This window comes from Micromys minutus, assembly GCF_963924665.1.
Source record: "Micromys minutus genome assembly, chromosome: 7".
Taxonomy (NCBI): Eukaryota; Metazoa; Chordata; class Mammalia; order Rodentia; family Muridae; genus Micromys; species Micromys minutus.
The window spans coordinates 65947805-65968257 of record NC_137976.1 but is presented as its reverse complement, the minus strand read 5'-3'; the positions used below and the strand labels follow the sequence as shown (position 1 = coordinate 65968257).

The 20453-nt window shown below is 41.1% G+C and overlaps 1 protein-coding gene across 1 annotated transcript; it reads right to left on the bottom strand.

The window, feature by feature from the left end:
- Positions 1 to 3573: 3573 nt before the first annotated feature.
- Positions 3574 to 18420, bottom strand: CLDN1 (claudin 1). Its single transcript, XM_080919409.1, has 4 exons — positions 18047 to 18420; positions 9743 to 9907; positions 7688 to 7772; positions 3574 to 6043 (listed from the first exon to the last, which is right to left on the bottom strand). Exons 1-4 carry the CDS (start codon positions 18267 to 18269, stop codon positions 5881 to 5883), a joined length of 636 nt encoding a protein of 211 aa, XP_080775535.1. The 5' UTR covers positions 18270 to 18420; the 3' UTR covers positions 3574 to 5880.
- Between the last annotated feature and the right edge of the window lie 2033 nt (positions 18421 to 20453).

Here is a 20453-nt window from a genome sequence, read left to right as displayed (position 1 = left end):
AGACCACTTCCCTATGCCTGACCCAGTTTCAGCCCCCAGCTTACCAGCTCAACGGCATCCCATTTCCCAGGAACTGCTCCTGTACACAGGGTCTCTGCCTTCCCACTTCTTAAGTTGCCTTTTACAAATATGTAATCCTTTCTGAAACTCAACCTTTGTGGTCTGACTATTTAGTTCTTTGGATTCAGAGACAAAAACTTTGAGCCCATGAACTCAGTGGACTTGTAAGGCAGTAATCATCTGGCACAGTAACCTTGTGTTAAAGGCCATGTGAGGCAAGTAAAAAGGACACCATTGAACTCAGAGACTCCCCCTTCTCCCTGTGTTACTTGGAGTAATATATGCAGTGAGTCAGATCATATTAGCAATGATATTTTCAAACTTTAACTTTTCACCAATGAGAGTATGTGTCTGTGTCTATGTGTGAATGTGTGTCTGTCTGTGTTTGTATGTGCATATATATATATATATATATATGTGTGTATGTATATGAGTGTATGTTTGTGTGTATATATATGTGTATATTTGTGTGTGTTTTTTCTTTTTCTTTTCTGAGTAGAAAAGATCAAGGCAATAGTTCACAAAAATTATGAAATATGTGAATTAAAACAGTGAAATGTTATTTCTCTTAAAAAATGAAGCAAGGCTAATGTTTAAGGGTGTCCGTGAAAAAAACTACATAAAATAAAAATAACCCAGGCTCCATGTGTACTTACACTAGAGTACACGTTGCTGTCAAATAGAAAGTTGATCTTCAATATGGTATTTGCTTTGCATGAGTGATTGTGGCCATAAATTTAAAACAATGGAGCCCAGAAAGAAAGGAGGCCATGTACAAAGAAATACAGCAAATGGTTCTGTGAGTCCTTAATCCTTTAATCTTCTACATCAAACACAAGCAAAGCCCAACACCAGAAAATTAAAAGGCGACCTTACACAAAGAATGAAATGTAGCAGTGTAAACTACCAAGTCCCTACATGCTGTTTACACAGAATACTGCCCTGGATTGGACTTCAGACACTGAGCAGTCAGTTGTCACCTGGCAGTAGTTACAAGGCCACATCCAGGCCAGTTCAAGTAGACTCCTTCCTGAGAGCTTCTAGGCTACTGATTTGAAGAATCAAATCAGTGTTAGGAATTAGAAAGTTACAAAAGCTCTCATGTGACTCTAAGTTGCTATTATTGTGAAGAGCTGCTGTACGATCCTATGCAGCAGTGGATGGGGAACTTCCACCATCCCATGGCTGTCAGCAGTGTAATGAGAGCTAAGTGTGTAGCTCAATTCTCACAAGGCATCATTCATGCTACTCAAGATCAAGACTATGTCTAGTTTATTTAAGACATTCTTTAGGTTTCCTGTGTTTAATTCATCTGGCCCCACAGTAGGGATCCAATAAATATTAGTTTGTTGAATCTATATTAGTTTCCAATTGCCCTTATCAGCTTTCTTGGGAAACTGTCATTGGAAGTGAGGTGGACAGAATGCCACAGTACAGAGGTTTGAGCTCACCATATTATTTCCATGTTACCCAGGAGTCCCAGAATGCTTTCTTTCAGAGTTTTCATCATCTAAATAAAACAACCAACCAACCAAACCAACAAAAACCCTTATTGGTCATGTGTAATTGAGGCTGAGGAGGATGGGAAAGGAGAAATTTTTCACATGCAAATAGAAACAGAGGTGAAGTCCATAATGAGATCATAATAGAATACTATCACCGAGCCAAACAACATGGGAGTTTCCCGCTGGATGTGGGTGTAAGCGGAATGCTAAATTAATTAGGGGAGGGAAAGGATTAGTTGTGCAAGCCAAAGGCCCCCAGATGTGGATGGGCTCCTGGAGGCAAGAATCTACAGGAGTGATTTGCAGCCTGTTTTTTTCTTAAGTTCTTGGTATTTTAAATCTTCAAAGTTTATTAGCCTGCACCTTACAGTTTGGAACTCAAATTCTGTGCAAACAAGACATTACTGCCACTGCTCAGTTTGAGGAATTTAAACTGATAGGCAAAGGTCCTTCATGGACCACAGAGACTGCCCAGTAGATCTAAATATCTACTTACACCCATGATTACATATAAAAATTACCCAGGGAGAGGCCATGAAGCTATTCTCATCTGCAGATACTTTAAGATAACTAAGAAACAATTTTATCACTTGCATTCCTAAGAGGTAGCTTTCATGATATCTATCAAATAAATACATAAATAATAGGATTCTTACACTATGTCTTTACTCTTCATTCATCATTACATGCCTTTCTATGGATGAAAAAAATTAATCACCATCTCCCGGTGTTTATGTCATCATCTTAGAGAGAAGCCCCATTTGTGAATGATAGATAGATAGATTTATGAGTAGAGTAACACAGATGCACAAAAGGTAGATCGGGGTAAATATTGGCGATTGCAAGAGATAGAAACAGGCCAGGGGCTATAGGGCAGAGACACTGCAAGAAGCAGTTCATTTTTTGTCCTTGGTCAGAAGGTGGAAATGATCTCTATCATGTGTGGGCTGCAGGCCAAAGATGGCAGCACCTAGCTTTGGTTTCTGAGCTGTGCTCCTATTATCTGTCCTCTCTGGAATGAGCTCTTCTTCCTGGAGGCTACTCGTGAGGGTGTGACTGAAACCACACTCTGGATGCTAGTTCCTCTGGGTGAACAGCTTTGGAACTGAATTTTAACCTACTCATAACTTAAGTGCATTTAGGGTCTTGAGTTTTGATTTGAGGAAGCTATAGTCTTAGAAGTCATTAAGGATAGTAATCATAGCTTTGCTGAGGTCCATTAAGAGAAAGTTATTTCTTCCTCTTCAAAAGACCAGAATCTATTTCTGGCCATAAGTGGAGACATGGCCTTCTGATCTGCTCCAAGACTAGAACATTACATACTATTGTTTCCTCCCTTAAAAGTTAATCCAATTGGGACTGGCAGTCACCTTGCCAAGAGACCACTCCTCAGGAAAGATGATTCACCTAAAGACATGCAATAGAGATGGGAGGAATAATTATCCCTTCAATGAGCTCATGTACTTAATCTTATCGACTCCTCCCCTATGCTGCAGTTTGCAGGTCCCATCATATAGCACTAGTGTGGTCTGCCAACTTATCTGACCATTCCAGGATGCTCTGGGGTTTTTCATTCTTTCTCTGAAGCCCCCATCCTCTTCAGCAGTGCAGCTGCTAATCTGCCATATGACTGCTTGCTGACCTCCATCACTGACATATCCTGTCTGCTTTGGGAAAGGTTTTGTACTTTCCGCTTCTTCACCTCCCTCTTCCTGGCAACTGTAAAGGTTTGCAGCTTGTCTGGCTAATTGTCTTTCTCACAAGCAAGCAAGCAAGCAAACAAACAAACAAAATGCTCCTCCGGTTTGTGTCTAGATTATTTTACTAATGAGACCAAGACAGCCAAAGGGGAACCCCAATTTCCTTAGTAACCTGGTGACCAGGATCCTATCCCCTGCATTCCTCTCTTGCACACATCAACAGCCTTGAACTCCATGATTGAGAAACAAGCCATGAAGGTATTCCTTTTAATTAAAAAACAACAATTTATTGAAAACGAATAGCACTTCATACAAATTCCCATCCTAGCCCCCAAATATCAATTGATCTGTTTCCAGGTTTTGGTAGTAGGGTATAAAAATAGCAAAACTAGGTAAGTTTTGGCTTAAGACTTCTATGGGATTATTTTGGAATATAGAACATTGTGCATTTTAGCAAGTGTTAATTCTATGCGTTTACATTACATTAGGCACAGGACTTGTGACAACACATTCTTGCCTGATTACTTTACACATACAAATACAGTAAAGCCTACATAGTACAAGTTCTGTCTATAACTCCCTCCACATGGTTTTCCCATGAATTATGATTCTGAACCTCTCCTAGAACGGCCCGCTTCCATTTAACTCTAAGTATCACTTCACCAAGAGTTCCTCATATGCCTCTAAGAGTATACAGACATTGCCACTTTTACCATTTGCTTAGCAAAAGCAGTAACAGGCCAAACTATGGAAACTTAGATGCAACAGCAGGCTGGGGCTCTACCTGTCATCTCAACAGCTGGCAGGCTGCAGCATAAGATCTTTGGTGACACAGGTGTTCTTGGCCAGCTTGGGCCACAGGCTGCAACACTGACTCACAACCAAAAGCCTCAAAGATTTAAGATCAATTTTAACTTAGCAAACTTTAGGAACTCATTTGAGGAAGTTCTTAAGGAAAGGAACCCATTTAACATTTTTTTTTCCTCTTTCCAGATGCCTGAAAAATAAAGACAAAACCCATTAACTTTCCAATATAAAATCATGTTTGCCTTTGTCCCCTCTTGACTCATGAGACAAAGGCATGGCAGGAGTTAATGTGCCCGTTGTCTAGATGTAGCAACACATGTAGGACAACCAAGTGCCTCTGCCCAAGCTCCGGAATGAAGTGATAGCACCAAGATGCAAATCCAGGTCTACCCCGTGACAATGGCAACACCCTTTGTATTACAACACCTTGCTCTGCTGAGTTTGCTACAGGTGAGAATGATCAAAATGAAACAGCACCAACAAGAGGCCGTGCACAGCTGGATGGGAGGAAGTCAGCTCATGACAAAGCGATACAGAACAGCACTAAAGGCATGTGTGTAGATTTTATTCAGTGACTTCAAAACTGCTAATTGAGCAAAGAAAAACACTACTTAGGCATTATTTCATGCTCAAAGAATGAGAGTTATATCAACTAATTAATACTCGCATTACCTCTACCGGCTGTTTAAGGGTAATTATCCCAATTTGACAGATGGGAAAACGAGGTATAAGGACTGTAAAATGTCCACAGCTACAGAGAGAATATTTGTCACTAGATTATCACTGTGGCCAGTCTAGCAGTTTGTGCAGATAAAAGGACCACACCTATCCGAAAAGAGCTCAACTGTGGGATAATTATAGGTGGGAAAACAAGACAGCGAGGAGGGAAGAGAAGAACTGCAGTCTGCAGGATCTGGAAGGGAAAATAAGTACCTGAAAAGTGCAGTCAATAAAACTGTTTCAACAACAGGGTTAGCAGCACAGCCACTCAGGAAAACAAATATTGTTAAAGCAAACAAGACAGCTCCAGACCAAAGTGCAAGGAGCGTGTGGAAAGGTCAGCAGAAAAACATTATCTGTCTAGAACATTGGCCCCCACTGCTCAGAGACAGAAGTCAGATGGGATTCTTACTGGTTTTAAGTTTCAGAATGTGGGCTTGAAATTCATCGTTAGATTTAGGAGTTAAAATCAAACGTCGGAATAACAGTCTGAAAAAGCGGTTGTTGTTGGAGTAAAAACAAAAAAAAATTAAATATTTTGATGTAAAGAAGACACATGGAAAAAAAGAGTTCATAAGGAAGTCTGCTTGTATGGCAAAGATCCTAAATGCTGGTCAAAGGGGTGATGTTTGACTGATCACATATGTTCATAGGGAAAAAGAATAATACATCAAAAGGCTTATTTAATCAATACGGAATTGTATATATTCTGAAGCCATTTTAAAGTATGCTGGTACAATACGGGGAGAATAAGAGATTGCGAACTGTCTATGTTTTAATAGAAAATATGTATATGTACATAGCTGTACACACTTAAGGAGCACCCTTCTCCCATTTGAGTGTCATCACTCTGTGGGAAGCAGCAGTTCAAAGGTGAAAGGCTTCCCTCCTGTACCCAGGAAAGATGGTAAGGCACAGCCAAGCCCCTCATAGCCATGGGGATGTATAAAAAATGCTTCCTTTTGTTCTACCACAGTTAGATAACCATAGTCAACAGTCTAAGGCCTGAACATCAAAGCTAGTTTCAAGGTCCATTACAAAATGTCCAATACAAATTTGCTCCGGGAGGCTCTCTTGCTTGGTCTCCGTCACACGTAGTCTTTCCCACTAGAAGGTGTTGGCTTGGGATAAGGCCTTGGGGTTGGGTAAGAAGTTGTTTTCCGGGGACAGGAGCAGGAAAGTAGGGCACCTCCCAGAAGGCAGAGGGAGGCTGCAGCCCAGCCAGTAAAAAGGGCCTGGCCAAATTCATACCTGAAAGAAAAGACAGCAACAGGCTGCTATGAGGACCATTGAGAAGAAAAAAAAAATTCAATAGCATATATATGTATAAAAATAACCCCACGATCCCTCAGTAGCTACAGCTGTTTGTGAGCACATACATAAAATAATGTTTACATTGCAATTATCGATAATCTGTAACAGCGCATCAGCAATAGGACATGCAATATACCAGTTTAACTACACAAATATTTCCAAAGGCCTCTCCAAGCAAAAGAGGCTCAGAAAGGATGTTTGGACACTTGAGACATGCATGAGTCCTGGGCTACTGCTTCCAAAGTCAGCTGCCCTCAAATAGCAGTCATTCTTGTAACAAAAATGGTTGCTGATCCATGAACCTAGTTACCAGTTACAACACAATATCAAATGTATATTTCAAAAGAAAATCTTCTGAGTAGTACATGGCTGACTCCCCCATGCTTGGGATGAGCAGTCTGTGGCTGACTATGGACTTCAAACAGAGAAGGCAGCTGGCTGCAGACATCCCAGAGCTTGAGCCCAGACTCAAGTTCAGCTGCTGTAGTTCTAGACTGGCAGCTTTGCCTCTCAGCCACAGTTTCCTCTCTTGAAAACAGATTGTTCCATTCGCTTCCCTGGAGGGTTTTCAGGTCAATGTGCCATCCAATGATGACAAGGGCACAGAGACTGGCAGTTTATAAAATGCTTGCTCATGTACTATTACTCCGCTGCAAATGTGGCTCACTGGCCTCCAGCAGATTTTGTCCCTACATCAGACTTACAGGATGGGCTAGACTCCAACAAGCGTTGCAGCCCTGTTCTTCTTCATGTGGGCGACTGGACTGTATAAAAAGGCGCACTTATCTCTGCAAACACTGAGATGTTTCATTCACTTACCCTAGCACTCACAAACAGTAATTATGTCTTAACATTTTAGCTTCAAATGTACTTATTAAAGCTTTAAAGATGGGAAGACAGCGAGACAGTCTCTGATCAAAGAGCATTGTTACCCGAGAGCCAAGACTCAGGTTCTGAACTTGTAAAATTTGAACTGTTGAGAAAGGCGAGCTTTGTCAAGTCCATTTTAGAGTTGTGATGAAACATGGAATTGTAAACTGGCTTTTCAATGTGTATATATATATATATATATATATATATATATATATATCATGGTTTCATGTGGAAATTATGAGGAATGAAGCATTGTTCGTTAACAACTATGGTGGTACAAGTTTTTTTTTTTTTTTTTTTTTTTTTGTTAAGTCATGAACTTGTATTTTTAGTTCAGAACAATCACAGGTATTAAACATTAAAACACCAGAATACAGTTCAGGAAGAACATGGCCAACACATTAGCAATCTTGTTCATATGGGGGAATAAATAAAAGATGTGATATATTGTTGGCTAGAATCCAGCTTGGGACATTTCTCCTTTGAAGTGCATTTTGTAATTGGTACTGGCTGTTAAAGCAATTACCCAATTCATTTTAACGTGAGTCACAGGTCATTTAAATTGTTTGCAAGTTTGACATAAATTTCCATACAATTCTTGAGAGCAATTCTGAGAAACTAAGGCACTGTCAGGAGTCTACTGAACACATGAACACACGAAGAGCTGTTTTTCAGAGAAGAAATTATTTTATGCCTGACTAGAATTACCTGGCATTGACAGGGGTCATGGGGTCATAGAATTCTTGAACAATTCTATTTCCATACCATGCTGTGGCCACTAATGTCGCCAGACCTGCAGAAAATCAAAGCAAGACCATTAATCACTATGGGAAACTGAGCACAAAAACACGGACTATTAAACCTAATTGTGTTCTATAAGAATTGGATCTCATCAACAGTGCTGACATTTTATTTTATTATTGTGGAAATCAATTTGACTTAGATATGATTTATGCCAACTGCTCTTCAAAGAATTACAAAGATATTAGATTGGGCCTAGAATTATACTGTTTATGACATCTTACTTATTTATAGTCTAAGGCCAGTGGCACAAATGCTGTTTACTCAGAAAGAGTCAGATAGATCTTTCTTATTCAAAATCCCTGCCAATGGTTTGCAATACTGTAGTTTAGTGTATGAAACCACTTTTGAAACAAATGTTTATGTCAGCAGAGAACTGTTTGTGAAATGCAAGGTGAAAATCTTCCTGCATTCCTCTTGACTAACTCAAAAAATCAATTTTTACTTTCTTGTCTAGCAGCAAAACTAGAGCTAGCTAACTGGCATAGGGAATAGAGTATTCAGAGTCCTCCCCCAGATCTAGGCAATTCCTAACACCAGGATCATCTGCTGAGGTGACACTCTGGGATGGTTTGTGTAACTGAACTCAAATGTGCATGGTATTTTTGTATTCATAATGAAAAAGATGAGTTGGTCATCAATACTCTTTCAACATCTCTCTGATGTCTATATTATAACACTTACTTTTTATCTAAAGAGATGTTTGTCACAAGATCCAAACTTTCAACTAGAAAGAAAGATTAAAATCAAGATGTTTCCTGTACAATATAGTGACTAAAGAGTTCTTAGTAATGCCAGAAAGTAGTCGTGCAGTGGTAGCGCACATGTTTAATCCCAGCACTTGGGGGGCAGAGACAGGCAGATCTCTGTGAGTTTGAAGCAAGCTGGGAATACAGGGTGAGTTCTAGGACATCCAGGGTTACACAGAGAAACCCTATCTTAAAAATACCCTTCCAAATAAAAATGAAAGAGAAAAGAAATAAAGAAATAATGCTAGAGAATGAATATATAGTGTTATTCCCAGAAAAACAGTATCAGACATATATATATATATATATATATATATATTGCAGAAAACTATAAAAACCAAAACAAATTTTAAAAGACTATGTAAAATCATTCAGGTTGACTGTGCTAATTGATCATGCATATGCTCTTGAACTGGTCACCTAGACCTCCAAATCTATCCCAGATTGAACTAAGATACAAGCATGTCTACAGTACTTATGGGAGTCACAGGGGTGGCTGTGGTAGGATGCTACAACCTTTTATGTATTTTTTGTAATATGTATCTTCTGTGTGACATCTAGCTTATTTTATCAGGAGCTTTCAAATCCTTTTCTGTACTGTTTTCTTCCTTAGATCAGCTAACTTTATATTCTACCTTGTTAATAATCCACCTGTAACCCGACTGATTTATCTTTCCTATGGTCCATCGTTACATAGTGTTTACCTTGAAATTAGCTCTGTCCATCTGCAATTTTACCTTCCTCCAGCATTCTTTACTAGGTCCAGTCCTATCTTTTCCAATTCAATATTGTTAGTTTCTTGAGTCTGGACTTGAAGTCATTTCCCTGATCTCATCTTTCTCATGCTAGGATCACAGTAATGTACCATGACAACCAAACAGCATTTTCTGAATCACATCAAATTTTTCCAGACTCTTTTGCTAAGTATCAAAACCGATCTTTCTGAATCTAAATAGACTGGGCCAAGAAACTAGAAGGCAGCTGAGCTCTCCATGGTTGTAATAGACAGAAGTGAGCAGCAGACATCTGCTTTCCACGGTGGGCTCTTACTGAGAAGATGAAAGACAACTGACCCTTAGGCTTATGTCTTCGGAGGGTAAGACACTTTAAAAATTTTCAGATTCAGGGAATCAAATATAAACCAAAGACACTCAAAACTAAAAGACTAGATTTCACCCACACTTGAGAAAAGGACAAGGGGAGCATGTCTTGCCTGAAATGAGGAATATTATGCCCCCGATGACAGCCATCCACATCTTCTGCACTTCGTCCTCCTCCAAGCACTTCATGCACTTCATGCCAACAGTGGACACAAAGATGGCGATCAGCCCCAGCAGGATGCCAATTACCATCAAGGCTCTGGTGGCCTGCAAAGTACCTGGTGGGAAACATTTAAGACATGTGAAAACCACATCTAGAGCAGCCAGAGGAAAGCAAAGCAAGATGAAATACATTTTCATATTTTTGGAGAGGGATCAAAGTGAACAAGGTGTCCAAAGGAGGACAGACCCTAATGACATTTCTGCTGTAGCCTCTGGATGGTCCTTCAGTTATGAAATCCAAAATTAACTGGAAAGTTATGAATGAATCTGATGCATAGGTAGCACTGAATTGAATATGTAATTATTCTCACTGGGTCCTTCGATTCTGAAGAGTCATACATATTATCTTTAATGTTCATCATTTGTCATTCAATATCCTAAAATGCATATTGAATACTAGTGACTAGTTTTAGGTTTCTGAAATAACTCGTGACTATGAACAAGCAAATGAGTTTTTCAGAGATGATCATGGCTAGATAAGCAATGTTTTATTCCTAGTTACAAGAGGTTGAGTGGGGGAAGAGTACAACATTCTAGAGTGTTGATAAAGCAAAATTTAAGATGGTGACTTGGAACATAGCAGCACACTCGTAGGAGATTATATCACTAATTTTTAAAACCACAAAAGCATCATGCGACATAATGTTGGGGATAGTCCCAACTCTTATTTCTCAGGTTTCTGAAAATTTTCTAAAGCCCTCTTTCTTATGTTTGTTGTGTGTTAAATTATCACAAGAGACAGAATCAGATTTGAGAGACTGTGCCAATGTATTTCCTAAAAAGCAAATGCTGAAAGGCAACATCATGTTATAACAATAGTGTGTGTGTGTTTGTGTGTGTGTGTGTGTGTGTGTGTGTGTGTGTGTGTGTGTGTGTGGTGGTACCCTGCTTAGAAAATGTTTAAATTACAAATTCATATCCTGTTTCAACTGAGCATCACTATCTTACCTGCATCCTTAATAAGTGAAGTGAAAGTTTTTAGATGAAGATATTTACACTGCAAGCAATTAGATGTTGAGGAAATTAGCTACTATTCTTTGAGACCACATTTGTATTTTGTAAAATATGAGGGACACATCTCTATCCAAGGAGTAAAGACAGTTTGCTCCTTGCTGCTCGTCAAGAGTGACAAGCCAATGATCTCCACCATATTTGGTGTGTACACAGTTAATCTTCACATGTTCAAGATTGAGAAGTCAGGTTGCCACTCCTAATTCAAAGGAACATCTGTGCAATGGCACTACATTTTAACTTACGGCAATTCCTATCTTTGGTATTACGATCAATGACAGAATCACAAGCTTTCTAAGCAGTCAAATGTTTTTCAATGTATAAATGTATCAATGTTTCAATGTAATCAAATGTATTTCAAATCATTTCAGTGATGTTTGGAAGCCATTTTTACTCTGTTATCAAACTATTAAACTGTACACCCCCTTTCTCTTCTGCCACATTCATTTGCTCCTAAGTGTGCAACAAGCATGTGCGCATCTCTCTTGCCCATTTACCACAGGGTTCCAGGGTAAGGAAGGAACTACGGGATCAGAGCCATGTTCCATGTTCCATGACTTTACTAGGAACGGTAGTGGCTTATGTGACCATTAGAAAACTTTCTTTGGAGTCACAAAGCATGCTGTGGTTTAAAGAGGAAATTCCCGGGAACTCCCAGGTAAGGTGTACACTTCCTTCTGAGTTATCAGCAGTATTTAGAAGGGCAGCTTCTATTTCTTAGAAAAATCAACAACTAAATAATTATGTTCTTACAAAACAGATTTGATGGTTGGCTCAGATTTTTGGGAAGATGCTGCAGGCAGTGACAGGATCTATATCCCTGGAGGAGAGGGTGACTAATCCTGCCAGTTTGGCAAGAACTTTCCATATTTTAAGTGAAAAGACTAGCATCCTAAGAAGGTCCTGGATTCAGAGTAAAGTGGGCCAAATGGCTATGCTATAGATCAATGACAAATGGTAGGAAGTAAAATGAAGTTTATCAAGGTTGGCAGAAGCCATATATATATATATATATATATATATATATATATATATGTGCGTGTGTGTGTGTGTGTGTGTGTGTGTGTGCATATGTATGCATATGAACATATATGTATATATCTCTTGTATATGTGTGTACACACACACATGTAGACCCAAATAGATTAACATATACATACACATATGTATATACATAAATGTACATATACGCAAATTAGAGATACACATACACACGAGCACACATACATTACAGCTTTGTAGACAGGGTTAGGAGTTCAGAGTCTATGCCATATGTAATGAGAAGTCATTGGAGGATTCATTCTAAGGCAGAGTGACCTGAATTTACTCCCAGCAAAGAAACAATATAATTAAAAAGCATTAATGATATGTTAGCCCTTCACAAACGTATATATCCTCTTCTGTCTTAGACACCTTCTCTTTATTTTGTTACGATTCATTCATCAGCTCTCCGTGAATGACTTCTGTTGGTGTCTTTGATCTCTCTAGATGTTTTCTTGTTATACAGTTTCCATTAGACTTAGTTTATATGATGGTCATTCTGATTCACTTGTGAAGCCAAGGCACAGGACACTGGTGCCACAGGCCTGAGCAAGGTGCACAAGGTGACGTTCCAAAGCCCCATGAACACCAGAAGCATAAATCAGGTTTGAGAAGCAGTGACAGGCTATGGATCTGTCATCCATACGCGCTGACAATCATCGAATATTCACAAAGGTTTCATCTTTACATCATGAAGAAGGCACTTGTGCTTCCCGTCTTCCTGTTCTCATTAACTACTGTGCAAAGTTATTGACAGATATTCCGTCGCACGCTTGCTAACAACCCTACAGCGCTTCATTTCCTTATAGAACAGTGTCATTTGTCTAACACACAGCAGTGGAGTCAATGGACAGTGTACTTTGAAACCACAAAATCATAGAGACAAGGAGCCTTGTTTCCATTTTCTAAAGACATGGTAAAGCTGTACAGAATAAGAATGTTGCTTTGACAAGCAACATTTTCCATTTACACAAGCAACATTTTCCATTTACACCCGGAAGCCACTGAGTCATGGAATACCTTCTGCTTTATATTAGACTGGCATCAAATGGAGTCATTGAACAATGCCTACCTGTAATGACATATGCAGGCAGTATACAAAATAATGCAAGCTTTCCTGCACCCCACAGACAATGGTGGAAAATTGTAACAATAAGAAAACATACTAGCTGGGCCCATGTGATAATGGATTACAAATCAGACTAAGAAACTACTGTGTGATGATTTTGGGTAACCAGAGCTTTTATCTAGACTAAGTTATTTTCTTTCCAGGGAAGGTGTTGTGGAAGCCATTCCAGTTAGAGCTATGGAGTGTCTCCTCCTGAGGTGCTAGGTGGCTTCCCTGGGGTGGTGTCTTCTGAAGCACATTCACCTTTCCTGACCATGTGTCTGAATAATTCAGTGTTTCTCAGTGAGCTTGAACCACACAGATGCATTGTTCCTCAAATCTGGCATTAACATGACACAAAGGGCACATACTTTTGTCTTGTTACATTGAAATTATTCTTATCCTATAAACACCTCCTTTGAGGGTCACGAGATGCTAAGGTTTTGATACACAAACCTTCTGCTCAAGTGTGGTTACAAAATGCTAGAAATATATGCAGAGGGGGAGACCCAAACTTTTCTCTTAACTAGATATTTTTAAGTCCTGTATTCAATGAACTCTTGGGATGGTGTTTCTCTTCCTTTCTCAGCAGAATGAGGAAGACAGGACATAGCATTTGACAGTGAAGTATGAATGCTATAAAATAATATTTGGAACAGAGATGCACCTCCCCTTGGAACACTTACATTTCTTTCTTATGTCTACAAATTTGTAGCGAGCTTTATAACATTGGAACTAAAGCTGTGTGTGGAGAAGAGAGTAAGCAAATGTGGCAAGAGTTATGTTATTGTTTCTGAAAGTTATCCAGCAGTAAACAGGAAGGCGACTTTTTAATGACGCTCAGCCAGCCTGAAAAGCTGCAGCTTAAAGACCCCCTAAGGAGTCCTCATCACTCTCAACCTGCAAGTATAATTTAAAAAATGCTTCCAAAGATCCCTACTTATAAGTGAGAAATGAGTTAGACAGTAATTTTCTACTGCCGTTATTTTAATCTAAGCTCGCAAAGACAAACATAGACAGGCAGGGGATTTTCTTTTTCTCTCCAAACTTTAAAGACATGCTCTCCAAGCGGAAGACTCCCCATAAATACCTGGCACTGTGCATGCCCAATACTATAGATCATCACATCCTTACCCTATGTTCTATATATCATGAGCAGGCCAGATTCCAATGGCATTTCTGCCCTCACATAGTCTTTTATTACAGTATGTGCTAATAAGGGATAAAGTAACTGCCCGCTGTGTGATTAGAGCAGAAATGTCCTTTCTCTTTCACAGCTTCATGAGCTTATTCAGACTATTAAAGAGCACTGCTGTGCAGTTTTCAATTATTAAGGTGTTTTCTTTAGCCTGTGTGCAAAGTTTCACAAGTGCCTTCCTTGTCTTCCTTGTTACGTTTTTCTTTTATAGGCACATGAGCAGGTGGCCTAAGTGTGACTCAGTGCCTAAGGGTCAATCAACAGCCCATGATGTCTTGGGAGTTGAGGGATCAATTACCCCCATTCAGGGTATCCTGAGAAGATTTGCTATCTTTTTTTAAAAACATACTATTTATTTTTATGTTGCCTCATTATTAAATGTATGCTGAGCATTACCATTTCCATGGAGCTATTTTTTTATTAAAATATAATTACATCATTTCTCTACTTGTCCCCCCAACCTCTCCCACTCACACTCCACCTCAAATAACCTTCGTTGTGACAATGGCCACTGCAACCTAGAAAACCTGCGCCATGCTGCTTGCCTTCCCTAAGATGTCACAAGCTAGAGCCTTACAAATAAATGACCTTTGCTGCATTCCAGCAAGTGACAATGGGGCCAAGCTCAGGTTTTCTAAATAGGCCAGCGGACCTTTGATTCATCCCTGGACTCCTCCCTCTCTGCCCTATGTGACACATGGCAAATCCACTTCAGGCCATGGAGATCAAGGAGTTCTCCCTGGACAGTACAAACTGGGGCAAGATCTCTACACGTTGTCACTGCAGACTTTGGCTCTTGTTGGACGTTTGCTCCACTCTCCACATCCACGGTGTTTCTGGATGGTCCCTATTTAGCAGCAGAAAGGCGTCTGGAGAAACCTGAGTGCTTACCCTCCTCTTTGCCAGTGCTGCGTAGATACCCAGTTCACGGATTTTGCTCCCCCACTGAGCTTGACATCATGGCAAGAGTGCTGGGAAACCTCACAACAACCAATACTCATTAAGCACACCTACACACATGTGGATTCATGCAGAGCAAGTTCTACAGGCTGGGGTAGCTTATAAACAAATTACAGCAGTTCAGGGCTGGATGAGACTTAAAGAGAGTCTAGCATAACCTCCCATTTGCCTGGTGCTTGAACCTTCACAACTGCATTCCACAAAAATGCTAACTTCTCTGCCTTCACACCTCCCAACACGCAGCCTCCTAGGAAAGCCCTGTCTTTGGACAGCGCTGACTATCAAAGTGAGGCAAAGAGAAGCAATTAGCTCCGTATATGCACCGGACCACTGGCTTCCCACAATGTCGAGAATACAATAAAAACCAAGAAAGATGTATAAGCCAGACAAAGATACGTCTGCTAGAACTGTGCCTGAAATCGTTATGTTCAAAGTTCAGCTACAAGGGTCATCATTCTACATGATCATCACAAGCAGGGACGTGGCAATGATCTGGGCTCTTGTGGGCTATGATTCAGAGTGTAACAGTTGTTTCTCCGGGAAATTGTTCAGTTATGTTTTCACAAACTGTTTGGCAAAACTCCTCACACCATGGCCACTTTATGCTACGTACAGTGGTTCTGTACGGGGTGCGGTTATACTGCTCTGGCTGTGCATATCGTGTGAAGGTCCTGTGTCTTTCACAATTGGTACCAGATACAACCAAAGCAGCCATTAAAGTCTGGTTACAAAACAGCATCACACGCTTCTATCTTCTACTTAGGAGAGGTGGGATGTGCTGGCAAAGCTTTCTCTCTCTCACACTCACACACACACACACACACACACACACACACACACACGGGGCTGGGAGAAGAGAGAGAGAGAGAGAGAGAGAGAGAGAGAGAGAGAGAGAGAGAGAGAGAGAGAGAGAGAGAGAGATTGAAACCTTTCCATCTCTAGGCGTCATGGAACTACACCACAAAACCAGCCAGTGAATCACCAACCAGATCTCTTTATCAGGTAGGCGTGAACACCACAGCTCAGGTGGAGAAAGAGAGACAAGTTTTCTGGGCCTGGTCCAAAGGCACCCACTGAATCACTGCTCAGCTGGGAGAGAGCTCTGAGTCAAGGAATCATGCTTCTGGGAATCGGTTTGCAGAGAGAGGCTGCTGGACTCCATCTTGAATAAACTATAACTTTAACCAGAACAGAAGCCAGAGGCTGTCCTCCATTAAAACAGTTCAACAAACAAGCCATTTCTGAGAACGTCTTGTGATGGAAGGGTAGTCAATGCATGTGTCAAAGAATTAGGGAATATAATAACTATATTTAACAGGAATAAATTATAATCAACAATTTAATGCGTTATTCTGGGTAGAGGTGATCTGAATATTTGCTGCATGAACCATTATTCTATCCATCCATTTGAAAAAATTCAACCTGATAATATAAAGAATTTAAATTAGAGGAATAACATTGATAGGGAAGGCTTCACTGGACTTGCTGTAGGTCCAGAGTGCGGTTCTGACAATGCCTGGCCCCATTTTCTTAAATGCATTTCTCTTTCCACTGGGCAAGTTCATCATTTCCCAATTGTTAACAGACTGAGCATGTCCCAGGAGGTTCATAAACAACACAGAGTTCCTGAACATATAGATCACTTATGGTAGAGGAGTCCAGATGTGGAGACAAAAGCATGCGGGCTGACTACATTCTAGGTAGTCAAGGTGTCAAGTTGATTTGTGACAGGTCTCATAACTATAAAGTGAAGTGCTTTTACTGGGGTAGATGAAGAGTTTCGTTCTCACAGGACAGGAACAATGCCAGCACTGTCCACACCATCATTCCCAGGCAAAGGCTCAGGGAACTCTTCCTTCTGTGAGTTAAAGGGCTGGACAGACCCACAGAACATAATAACACATGTGATTTCTCCAGGAAGAGAGAATAGCCTATAGGACTTTAATGGCTTTCTGATAAAGTAGCTGAAAGTGAAGGGGAACACATTTTATCACCTGTGTCCTCAGAATCGGTAGGAACATTCCTGTCTACACATGCCTTTCAAATGTTCCATAGGGGGAGCATTTCATCAATATATAGAGATTTGTTTGTGGGAGGCAAAATGTGGGAACAGCCTTTGTTTCTCTTCATAGCCATCTTCCCAGATGGTGGCCTCAACCAGGCTGTGTCCCTCTGTGTCTTCGCTCTTGCTGCCGTGCTGCTGAGGTTCTACAAAACCGTTCTCTCTACTGACCTACTCCACAGCCCCTCTCCTGCTAAACGTGTGCCACGGAAGTTGATTCTCCTGCAGATCCTAGGCTGCAAAGTCAGCCTTTGAGGGTGCATGATCTCAAGAAGTTCTTCAAAGAGGAAAAGCCAAAAGACCCAAAGAGTCAACCTTATCTGTGCACTAGAAATGCCATCAGACAAGTCAAAAGAGCAACTTATTTGATAAGTCAGAATCATCAATTTAAGGCTTGAAAACCTACCAAAGTTTTTCTTGTTCAAACCCTATTAGCATGAATGTGCAGAAGCCCAAGAGTCTAAGTTACATTGTGGTCTTCATTCTCCCAGTCTCCACCCACCTTGATTGGAATTGGAAATGAAAAAAAAAAAAAAAAAAAAAAAAAAAAAAAAAAATCACACCTAAAAGGGTAGAAGGTGCCAAACAGAGAGACTTGGAGCCATATCTAGGACTTTGACCTGAAGCTTCTTTTCTCTGCTTTCTCATGACAGAGCACAGCAATGCTGAAGGTAACTTCCTATAACATCCAGGACAGCTCCGGGATGAAGGAAGTTACCACAGAGGACAAGAGCTCCGAGACTGGGGAGTGGGGGTAGAGAAGGTGGGGGAGAGTCGGGATGGGGGAGGGTTAGAGGAGGGGAGGTGACACTCACTGTTCAGATTCAGCAAGGAGTCGAAGACTTTGCATTGTATCTGCCCGGTGCTTTGCGAAACGCAGGACATCCAAAGTCCCTCGTAGATCGCCTGGGCGGTCACGATGTTGTCCCCGGCGTAGGAGTAAATCTTCCACTGGGGCAGGGCAGTGCTGACGATGGAGCCGATCCATCCCAGAGAAGCCAGGATGAAACCCAGAAGCTGCAGCCCCGCGTTGGCCATGGTTTTTTTCCGAGGCTCAGTGGCAGGTGCAGAAAGCGGACTTTGCAAGGTGCGCACCTGAGCTCCCAGGAAGTGATGGGGTCTCGGCAAACAAGCGAGTGTTGGCACCCCTGCTCCCGGTGCGGCCGCGGGCGAGGCTTCTGGCTTTTGGTCTGGGTCGGCGGTGGAGTGGAAGTGAGAAGTGGCGAAGTGGCGGAGTTCTCTGAGCCGCTGAACCGCCCGGCGCTGCGATTTAAAGTAGCTCCGCCCCTCCCGGCAAGCAGCGCCCCCTGGTGGTTTTGTGGCCGAATCCTCACAAGGCCAACTCTGTGGTGCCCCGTGGGCGACCTGGGGACCACCTGAAGAGAATCAGGCCGCCCTATCAGCTCCTTTACATGTCTCTCCTAGCACTTGATAGGCATTTTCTTCATTTCTCCCGAGAGTTAATACAATAGTTACCGCATCTGTGTGAAATACCTCCCCCCAAAGAATAACAAAAACGTAATGAAAAAACTGGAGGGAGCTAGAAACCTACTTTCAATTTTAATGTTTCCATAATATTTTATTCAGGAACACAACTAACTCAGCACTTCCGTATTCCTTTCCCTCTCGGGGCACCTCTTGTTTGATTAGCTTTTCGGTTTTTTTTTTTTTTTTTTTAAGCTGGGGGTGGGGAGCTCTGTTCCCTACTGTTCCTCTAGATCATTACATTAGATTTCTCTCCCATTTCTCCCAGGGACACTGAAAATTTTAAAACTTTATAGATTAGGAAAGAGCTACCCAGAGACTGCCACAGGGCAGGTTTCTAGTACACCAATACTTAGTTCTAAGATTTTTATGCTTTCCACTGCAGTATTAGTTAAAGGGATATATATATATATATATATGTGTGTGTGTGTGTGTATGTATGTATGTATGTATGTATGTATATATATATATATATATATATATATATATATATATATATATACATATATTCTTTGAGATTTTAATCTTTCTTTAAAAAATGCAGCTCACCATCCACTACACTCAATGTGCACTTTGAACATACACACACATAAACACTCCACACACACACACACACACACACACACACACAAACATCACACACACACTCCCACTCCTACCTTTTCTTTGCTTAGCATAGCAACTCCTTATCTGAGCTGCCAGGCCAGTGAAGACTTATCAGATGGAATTCAGCAAGTTCCCCCGCAGTCTCTCCCACGTGAAAGAGTGACACTTGGATGTCTCCTAGCAGAGCTTGGACTCTGGCTTCTGACCTGGCAGTAATGGCTAAGCCATCTCTGCAGGCTTTGATCTGGGTCTGGACAGGATGTTTGTTCTTGCTACTCAGAAGCCCACTTTGCGGTTGAGAGTAATTAAGATGTTTCCTAGCTGTTGTTTTGTCTGTGGTTGAATACGGTGGACAGAGAAGCTTCTAGGGTTTTAGTAAAAACAGGAGAATTGAAGGCAGAAATAAATACATGAATGAATACAAGGGGATGCTCCCATGTTTGCTACGGAAAGTAAAAGCTCTCCACAAGGAAGAAATGTTACAAACAAGATCAACCAACCAACAAAGCCCTCCCGCTCCCTCCCCCATGCAGGCTCTCCTTTTCTGACCTGCTTAGGGATAAAGAGCGAGATCTGGTGTAGTCAAGGGCTTAGGGAGTAGTAATGCCAACAGAGCTCAGATTGGAGATAGCAAGATTTAAACAAGTGCCCACTGTCCCTCTCTCCTGCTCTCAAGCTTTTTCAAACACAAGCCATAGTACTGAGGCTGTACTCTGTGAGGAGTGTTCCGCTGGTATCTAGTGTCTGTCTCAGCAGAAGTCAGTCACGCTCAGAACAGAGAATTTCCTGCTTCCGTGTGATTATAAGATCCTATCAACTTTTTTGCTGCAATGGTTCCGAGTCCCTTTCAACAAGAAGATTTGAATTCATCCAGTAGAGCGGTGCCTTAGGACCCATTTCTAAGAAGCTGCAATTGGCAGGGAATTAGGGGTATGGCTTCTGTTCTGTTTTGTTTTCTTTTGAATCCAGGTCTGTGTGAGACTGACTATTTCGCTGCCCACAGCTGTGTTTGGGAGGCTGCGGTGAGCTTCCCACTCTTTCTGTTCTGTTCTCACCATGACAGCTAATCCTGTCTAGTTTTCTGTTCCTAGCCTCAGAGGGCAACAGATGAGATAAGAGCTCAGCGTAAAT